At 43.3% G+C, this 9,952-nt stretch overlaps 1 protein-coding gene across 1 annotated transcript; it reads right to left on the minus strand.

Moving 5' to 3' along the window:
- Positions 1 to 332: 332 nt before the first annotated feature.
- COQ2 (coenzyme Q2, polyprenyltransferase) lies at positions 333 to 8,359 on the minus strand. The gene is given in 8 exon segments (XM_074154944.1): positions 333 to 854; positions 2,877 to 3,065; positions 3,486 to 3,619; positions 4,458 to 4,543; positions 4,780 to 4,901; positions 7,096 to 7,262; positions 8,133 to 8,262; positions 8,264 to 8,359. Coding segments are annotated over 8 exon segments (1,080 nt in total). The 3' UTR covers positions 333 to 698.
- Between the last annotated feature and the right edge of the window lie 1,593 nt (positions 8,360 to 9,952).

Here is a 9,952-nt window from a genome sequence, read left to right on the forward strand (position 1 = left end):
ACACTTGGCAATAGCTCTGGGCTGTTCTGTTTATGTTTACAGTCAGTAGTCTGTGCTCAAATCATTCTTGGTAAACGAGCTCAGCTCACTCTGTGCAAGCAACTTTGAAGAAGCCTGTTCTTTTCAGGTGAAAAGGAACCACTGCCAGCAATCACAACAAGAGCAAAAGTTAATTTTAAATACTTCTCTATTGATTTATTATTCTGAACCTCACACACTCAAGAGTCCTGACTGCTTCTAGACATCTCAGGATAAAAATTGTTATTGCAATTCTTTCACGCATCAAGCTCCAACTCAAACTGAAAATTATTCATGTATTAAATCAGAACACTGAACATGTACAGCCAGATTTTATTTACATCTTGAAATTCTTTTGCATTTTCCCACGTGTTGTCACTAAGAGACATTTATTTCATATAAAATCTTGGGCTCACAGTCCGAGAGCTTGACCTAAGTTTACTTGTACTACACAGGACCAGCAGAGCAGCTTCACTTGTTGAAACTTCTATGGAGGCTGAAGTAATTTAAGGATAATCAGAATTTATATTGTAAGATTTGCATGGTTTTAGAAACAAAAATGTTTTCATCAGCTTTTATAAATAAAGCGTATAAAGCAGCTATAGTTATGTTAAATTTCTTTTTCTTACAGTACTTACATTTTGGCTGGACTAAAATATCAGTATTTATAGTAATTTCAGCTATCTGTTTTCTAGAGGTTCTTCTACATTTTTTGAGTCTTTTTGTTTCCACAGATTTCCAAGCACAATCCCTGTGAAGAGCAGAACTCCTGCAGTACGATTTGAAGCAAATTTCTTCCAACAGTCTTCAGGTTTGTCTATGTCCAAAGTGTAAATCTGCAAAAGCACAGTGGAACATTCTGGCATTATTATTCTACAGACTCATAAATATTTGACACGTTACAAAAAGACACAAAAAACTCTGTAACTTCATAAACTGAACCTCAAATTCTAAAGTCTATCCTTAACTCCATAATAAACAGGAATATTCTGTGCTTGCAAAGGATTTTTTGCACAACTGGAATCGTATGTTTACTTGACAGATTTGTTCAACATACAGTAGAAAAGTCAAGGATCACGTATGAACACGATTCTCAGACCCTCTCAATGAAGGACCGTATAAACAGCCGGGATACTGGTGTGTCTGATCTGATATTTAAAAATGTAAAAATGTCTGGGCAGGTAAATAAGTTGTTTTGAGATCTTCCTCAGTAGGTAGCCACCTAATTCTTCAATGGGAACTTAATAAATAAAAATAACCACCCCCCCCAAACCTGCCTGCACCTTTAAATCTCTGCTGCAAGTGAACCAGGCTAACTGGAATGCACAGGAACGTGCCCGCCCCTGCCCAACCAACACAGGGCTAGTTTAGTCCAGTCACTCTTAGTTGTGTCTGCTCAACTCTCTTGTAAAAAATGAACTAGGACACCTGCAACAACAGTGAGAAGCAAGGCTTGCCCAGCTTGCCAGCTGTCTGCTGTGAGTCACAGCTAGAGGTGAAAAAAAAACACACAGTGCAGCAAGAGCGAAGTCACAGAAAAATACTCTCTGAAACAAAACTTTGTGCGAAAGTCTTGAGAAGGATGACAAGCAAAACAAGTGAAAGGATTAATAGAAAAGTAGCCCCGAAAACCTCAAACCTTACAGTTCAGCCTCTGAAGAAGTCAAAACAGAATGTATCCAACTAAAGGAAGCGAAACCTTTCCCAGGAAACCTGTTCATCTACCATCTGCGGTGGTACAGAGGCAACAGGTTCTAATCAAACAGGGCTGGGTACTGATCAAATAATCTGAAACTGTGTCCACAAGCTTCTAAGACAATTTCTAAGCTATCATTTTATCCACACCATTGAAAACCTGTCAGCCCCTCAAGAACAGAGAACTGAAAACACTGAACTGACAAATCACACCCAACAGCAGCCAAGCCGCAAGATACACCTTCAGAAATGTAAAGCAAATAAAATGTTGAGAGATATTAGCGTAGAGTAAATAAGTAAGTTTTAATTGGAACAAATTACTTAGGATTATGATATGGTGTGATTTGTGCTGTTTGCCTAGTTTTACTCAGCATGAGTAGCTAGATTTGCTGAAGCCTGTAGGCTGTGATAGAGTTATTTTTCTTAGTAATTTTCCTAGCAGCTGATACAGTGATGTGTTTAGTCTTTTAGTGTGATAAAGACGTTGATATCACAGTGATGTTTTGGTAGTGTTTTTCCCCAGTCTGGGACTCTTCAGTTCTCCACGTTGTGCCAGGGAGTGCACAAGGAATATAAACCAGAAGATGAGGAGGCTCCAACCCTCAGCTGAAACCACAAATCAACAAGGTAAGAGCCTGCCTGCCTGCCTGGACACAGAAAAAGAATCCAATAAGATGTCAGAAGACCCCAGACCAAAAATAACCAATTGGACTAAAAGATGCATGTGAGTAGCAAGTGTACAGATCACAAGGGTGATCTATAATTGCCCAGGGATTTCTTTGTTCGGGGTCCCCTCTTTGGAGGCACCCAGCCCGGGTTGTCCTTGCTGGTGTACCTTTCCATTAAATTAATTATTTATTAAAATCTGATGCGTGAGACTGCTGAGAGAAACCTAGGGTCGACCCTGAAGAAGGAGGAAGCGCAGTCAAGGGTAAGCATTCGTGTGCGCTAGTGTGCGACACCATGAATGGTGTGTGAATGCTCAGGCAGCGGCTTCTCCTTCAACATAAAAGATGTTATTGTTCTATCAGTGAACTTCTTGAATTCTCTTTAGAGGAATTGTTTTCTTTTAGGTAGTTGGCGAATTGATGGGGGTTGAAAAGCACTCTGATTTTTTACCAAGAATTGCCACGTGTAAAAAAGTATAAATAAATCCATCAAACCTGGTGTGCTAGGTGAGCCCCTACGGCAGCCACAGCTGAGTAATATGGGAACGTCTGGTTACAATTCATTCCTGCCACGCACAAACTCAGGAGCATTGCAAGGCTGAAGCCACTGAGCCACTGCTTCGTATCCTCCTTGAACTGTAATGCTGTTGACTTCACACCAACGATGATGTCGTCCTTCTTATCCTAGAATGAAAGGATGAATTAGCAAAAAATCCACAATCCAACTGCCACTTCATAAGGAAAATAAGAAGGGGGGGCCCTTGCTTACATTTCCAACGCTTCTTATTAGGAACCCAATTTAAGTGCATTTGAAATTTGGTCCTTAGAGCTGCTTTAGCAGCTAAGAGCTAACACCCGTGTAAAATTTATTTACACAATGCAAATGTGTAAGCACAAGTGCATTATACTTCCAGCTTTCTACCTGATATGTAAAACGTTTGCAAATGGCAATAAAAGGTGCAAAGGCTGGGGTTTCTTTGGTGCTCTTTTAGCTCAGCTGAGGGTGAAGAACTGCAACAGGTTAATACTGCTGTTAGACAACAAAGTTATAAATTAAACACACAAACATATACAGATATCTAAAATTTCCCAGTGTTACTCTACCTGATGTGCATAAATGGTATCGTATACCAGAGTCCACATTACTCCAGCAAAGTACAAGGGCAAACATACAGACCACTCACATGACCCTTTGATGGCAGACCAGCCAAGAAGGGCTCCCCAATTAAATGTAAGTCCTAAAAACATAAAAGAAAATAAAAAAAAAGAAAAAAGTTACAAGTTTGACAGGAGCGATCTAAATTACATGTATAGAATTAAATATTTTTTGAAGTGTATATCATATTAGCAGTTTTTTGTACAATACTGGCATCTCTATTTTTCTACCACTTATTTTCAGGCAGCTAATATATACAAGTAATTTGACATTAAATACTCTGGACATACAAGGAGAAATATGTATAGCCACACATTTGTCCCCAATTTAAATTCGACTTCGTTGGCACAGGGAAGCATTTGCACAAAACTATTCCAGTGTCCTCAAACAACGGGACGGAACTTAAAATTCTTAGATGTCTGTATAACAAAAGATGTCAGTATAACTGATGGCAGACGAGCGCACAGCAGCCAACTACGGTACTTCAAAGCTAAAAATGACAACTTTGATTGAAAAAGCTGAAGGCAGCTGGAATGTGAAGGCCAAGATACAAAGACACGTTTTAGTAGCTCAACTTGAAATACAAGCACCATCAGTTTCTGCACAAGAATTATTTTAGAGGCTGAAGACTGAAATGCAGGACAGATGCACATTTAAATGCATTTTGAGATAACCCTGAAACTAAAGCTGATTCTTAAAGCTGATTTCTATCAAAAAAACCACCCAAACCCAAACATCAACTCTTATACGTTACAAATTGTTTAAGAAGCTTCTGGCACAAGAGAACTTTGTCTATAAGGTATTTTTATTTTAATATAAAGTTATAAAAAATCAGACTGCTGAAGTTCAATTACTAATTTGTGAAACAGCCCAAAAACTACATCTGAAGGAAAAAAATTGTAAAAATATTTCCAGCTCACCCAAAACTAACTGTGGCCAATAGGTTACTCTCTTCATCAGAGGGTAGGTGATCACAAGAGACAAAGAGGCTGCTCCCAGAATAATACTGTAAAAAGTACCAAGAGGTGTATTGTTTGCCAGTCTAAAGATCACAAGATACAGTGCAGTTTTACAGGAGCTGAACTGTACATAGTACTGAACTAGTTCTTTTGCTTTCAAACATAATTCCACAAGTGATAAGCTCCTCCCTCTGCCCCCAACACCTTTTCTGCTGAAAATCTCTGTGCTCAACTCTGGACCCAGAATCAAATTTTAAAAACCAAAAGAGAACTTATACCTCACCTATAGTAATTCAGACACAGAAGCACACAAAGTGCCAAACTAAGCTGTCCCCCAAGAAAAACGAGGGACTGAAAAGTGGAGATATCTCCAGCTGCCAGGGGTCTACTTGCTGTCCTTGCAACCTAAACATGGAAACAATAATGTTAATACCAAATCCAACATAATACATTCCAATGCATCTTAAAACTAGAAGTCACACCATTGGCATATAAGAGGAAAAATAAACAGAAACAGGTCACAGAATGTATGAGATGAGGTTCCTTTAACGATACAAACCTAGCATATCATCACAGACACGAGCTGTATTTCTAAGCAGCAGCACTTATAATAAAAGCATGCAGGCTTTAAAAACTAGAGCAGAATAAAGTGCCACTTGTGTGCAAGGAGGCTGATTAGAAACACTATAGGCATCTTGTGTATGAATTTTATTACCTTAGGAAAAAAAAAGTCAGACAAAGTCAGTTGTGAGCTAATTATCCCAATTTCAAGCAGCAGTTCTGTGCTTAAATGCTTTAAAGTGATTACCATGTAAAATATCCTAAAGATGCAGGGCTCCTCTAGCACGCAGAAACATTGTTAATATCTATGAAAGGACAATTACTTTAATCCTAGTCAGGATACAATGAAGTTTAGAAACTCTGTCTGGAACAAGAAATCATAAGAGGCAAACTGAAGGAAGAAACAAATATCAGAAAAAAGTTAAATGGTGAGGTACTTGCAAAAGGTGACCATTGTCAAAAGAAAAAAAAAAAAAAGTTTTGCATGTTGATGAAAATAGTGTAAATTCTATTTGAAGAGGTTCAAAAGCCAACTTTTTATACACTATTATGTATGTATAAAGTGTTCTGCATATGCTTTAATAATGTGTATTTAAATAGACACTTTTAGTTTGTTCTCCCCCCCCTCAATCAGGTTATGTTAAATGTCAAACACTGCTTTTGCAGTTTAAACATGTACTTAACATATTTGTGACCAATTCCACTGCACATCGTAACCAAGCACGGGCTGTGTCATTTAAAGAAAAGAAAACATTTACCAAGTAATCAGTAACGTAAAATCTAAAACCTCTAAAATCAACACCATCACCAACACAAGCCAACATCCTGTTATTGACCTGGCCCCTATCGCACTTGTTCTGAAGATATCCTTTTAAGGTATGCAAGAAAGGAATTTTTAAAACTCTACATCTAACCACATGACACGCATAAATGAATTCTTACTAGTCACACCCTCCACCCTGTCAAATATTTTTAGTGTATATAGACGCTCATATCCTCCAAACTCTAAACCATCCAAAGCTGTCACAAAACCTGTGCTGATTCATTGCCTTCTCAACAGCACAAATACAACAGTGCTGTAAGAAGAACTTGACATACCAGATTGGCTCATTATCCTGTCTCTTGCCAGCGCTGCAACCCAAAACCCCAAACCAGAGGAACAATATAAGGAACAGAAAACAGGACAAGCAAACGGTGAGGCATCACCAGGATACTCCCCTCCAAGCCTGCACCTCCTCACGTTTCAACATCTGACACTGGGCACTGCCTTTTGCTCATTTTCCTCTTCTGAACAAAAGAGAGGTGAAAAATACAACATAATGGAAGAGGATTAGGCTCAGGGTTGGGCATGACACTCTTAACAGCCATTCCCATGTAGTAATTAACAATACTCAAGGAAACCCTGCTACTGAAAATTGAAAATAAAATAAAAATGTTGTTCTTGAGTAGATCATAACTAGCAAGTGTAGCAAAACAGTGTTGTTTATTTCGTTCTGTCATGCAAAACAAAGTTGAAAAAGAAACTTGTTCAAGTACTACCTACAGCTGACAACGTGTATTTTATCTTACACAGGGGGAAGTACTCTAGAGGACTTAACTACAGTCCTAGACAGAGAAATGTTATACAAACAAAAATGATTTCTACTATTCTAGGAGGAAACGTTGACAAATTAGTTGAATGCATCTCAGACAGAAACACAGAGGAATGTAGTGCCCGAGATTGTTGGTTTGTGTCTGTTTGTGAGTGGGTGTGGTGTGTGGTGGTTTTTTTTGTTTTTTTGTTGGTTGGGGTTTGTTTGGGTTTCTTTTGGTTTGGTTTTTTTTTGTTTGTTTGTTTGGGTTTTTTTTTTTTGTGGTTGGACTCAATGATCTCAAAGGTCCCTTCCAACCATGAAGATTCTGTGATTCTGAACCCGGAGCCCTATGCCTGCACTCAGCAAGGGAGTTGGTGATGCTGGAGATGAGCAGACACGTACTTGGTTAATTAACCAGCAAGTCACTTCCCTAGGTCTTTGCAACCCTAGGGGGGTTTCTCAACCTTTTTGTCGTAGTCTTGATCCCACATGTCGTTGATCGTGCAGCCGGCTCCGCGCATGAGCACCGCTCCCACGCCGAACAGGGACAGCATGTGCCAGTCAGGGAGACAGCCCGGCTCGGCCGCCAAGCCGATGCTCCAGGTGCACGGCAGGTACAGCAGCCACGTCCCTGGGGGAACACAAAATCGGCGGGTGGGGTGAGACGAGGAGCGGGGGTGCCATGTCACCGCAAACCGGCAGGTAAAACTTCTAAGGCTCAATTTAAAGTTTTAGAAAGCAGGCATTCTTTATTGCCGTGTCGGCTGTACAGGGGATCGCTCCTCCTATTGTGCACACCGAATACTGTTGTCAAATTAAATTTATACACAACAGGGATACATATTCAATGTAATTCCAAGAAAACATTAGCATATTCATTACGTTTCCGAGAATTCATTTACATACTATAATGAGCTTCGGGGCATGCGTAGTTGTGCCTTCTGGTGGTCCTCATTTTGAGTGAGAGTTGTTTCTTCCTCAATCTTCATCTTCTTCACCTGTCCTTTGGCTCGCTTTTCATGTTGGCAAAAGATTCTAACTGCTTAATTGCTCATTAAAACTAACGATCTCCCTGCTACCACCTGTTTGTCAGAAAACGTCCGTATTTAATGCATCCCTGTCTTAGGTCACCATGTTCTCAGGGCCACGTACTTCCTTTCTTATCTTACTAAGTCCTTGAAACCATTGGGGTGGTTGCTAAGATAGCCATATTTCTTCTCTAAAAGAAAATTCTCTACAGTTTAACCATTTATGACCTGCATAAAACCTGCCTTAGGCACCAGCCGCGGCAGCTGGCTGCCCAGTAAGGGCACGGCCGAGCAGACAGGCGCGTTTTTCGGCAAGACCCTCTGCCCAGAGCAAGGGCGCCTGTGGCCGGGGAGGGGTGGCCCCGCCACACCGCCACTCCCGCCCACCCCTCGGGGCCGGCATCACCCGCACCCCCCGGCCCGCACCACCCGCTGCAGACCAGCGCCACGGCTACGGCCCCGGCCCCGCTCACCGGCGGGCTGATGCAGTCGCATGAGGTGCAGGTAAGGCTGCAGCGGGGCCGGCGCGGCGCGCACCAGCTCGGCCGCCGAAAAGCTGAGCGGCCTCGGGGATCCCGGCGGCGCGGAGGGGCGGCGCAGCGGCAGGGGGAGGAGGGGGGGGGGCGGCGGCGGCGAAGGGCAGGTGGGCAGCGCGGAGGCTGGGGGCGCCCCGGCAGAGCCGCGCTAGGAGCGCCGCCATCTTGTCGCCCCCGCGCTTCCGGCGTGGCAGTGTCACGCGACGCCGCGCACGCGCAGCGCCCCCGTCTGAGGGAGCGGGGCCGGGTCAGGCGAGGCGGGCGTCGCCGCCGCCGCCGCTCCTCGCTTGGGCGGGCCGTGGCGGCTGGTCCCTCGCTCCTGGGCACCCAAACCGAGGGTCAGGCCGGGCAGAGCTCGCCCCGGCGGCGCTGGAGCAGCCGCTTCCCCCGAGGCCGCGGAGCCCGGCAGGAATCGGGTGTGCCGTGGGCCTGGCACAGGTAGGGAGGACGGCAGGCGGGTCTCCTGGCAGGAGGTGTGAGGGAGGCTAGGGCTTCGCCTGCTGGCGGCTTCGAGCAGTGAATGCTGACAGAGCACCCGGGGGGACCGATGGCCAAACAACAGGATGCACAGATTTAATGACTTCCGCCATCTTTTGTTACCGCACCTCAGCACCTCACTAAATTTTTACCCCACACTTTTACCACTAAATTTTTTCAGTCTTCCGTGCTATTTGTTGAAGTCTCATAGGTGACTGTATACAGAATCATAGAATCATTCAGGTTGGAAAAGACCCTTGGGATCATCGAGTCCAACCATCTACCCCACTCTACAAAGTTCTCCCCTACACCATATCCCCCAACACCACATCTAAACGACTCTTAAACACATTCAGGGATGGTGACTCAACCCCCTCCCTGGGCAGCCTGTTCCAGTGTCTGACCACTCTTTCTGTGAAAAATTCTTTCCTAATATTCAGTCTAAACCTACCCTGCTGGAGCTTGAAGCCATTCCCTCTCGTTCTGTCATCAATTACCTGTGCGAAGAGACCAGCACCAACTTCTCTACAGTGTCCTTTCAAGTAGTTGTAGAGAGTGATGAGGTCTCCCCTCAGCCTCCTCTTCCTCAAACTAAACAGTCCCAGCTCCCTCAATCGTTCTTCGTATGATTTATTCTCCAGGCCCTTCACCAGCTCCGTTGCCCTCCTCCCGCTCGCTCCAGCACCTCGATATCTCTCTTGGATTGCGGTGCCCAAAACTGGACACAATACTCGAGGTGTGGCCTCACCAGTGCTGAGTACAGGGGCACAATCACCGCCCTACTTCTGCTGGTCACACTATTTCTAATACAAGCTAGGATCATCAAACATCATCAAGACCATTTGTGTATGCATCAGCATATGTCATATCTCCTAGACTGTAGTTAATAACAAAATTCTGATTTCATGTATGGCCTTTGGATCTCTGTCCTCATTCAGTTCTCCCACCATCTTATCCCACCATCTGAGTCACTGTGTAAACCAGGAAGGGAAGGGCGCTTTCCACAGAGCCATAAAACCTTTGTCTTGGTTTCAGTGATAAAATGGCCCCAGATTTGCTGATGAAAGATTTCTTGGAGAATTCAGTGTCCCTGGAGTGTATAATTTCTATCTCATTCCACAGTTCCTTCAGCTTGAACAAGTGACACACTGACAAGGGAAACCATTTTGAACTTTCATTTCCCAAAATGTTGACTACCGGGGGGAAGTAAGAAACAAATGTGATGGAGAAGTGACTTTCATATTTTTCCATTCACTGTTTCAGTGAGCAGTACTCCACTG

Source organism: Numenius arquata, chromosome 10, assembly GCF_964106895.1.
Source record: "Numenius arquata chromosome 10, bNumArq3.hap1.1, whole genome shotgun sequence".
Taxonomy (NCBI): Eukaryota; Metazoa; Chordata; class Aves; order Charadriiformes; family Scolopacidae; genus Numenius; species Numenius arquata.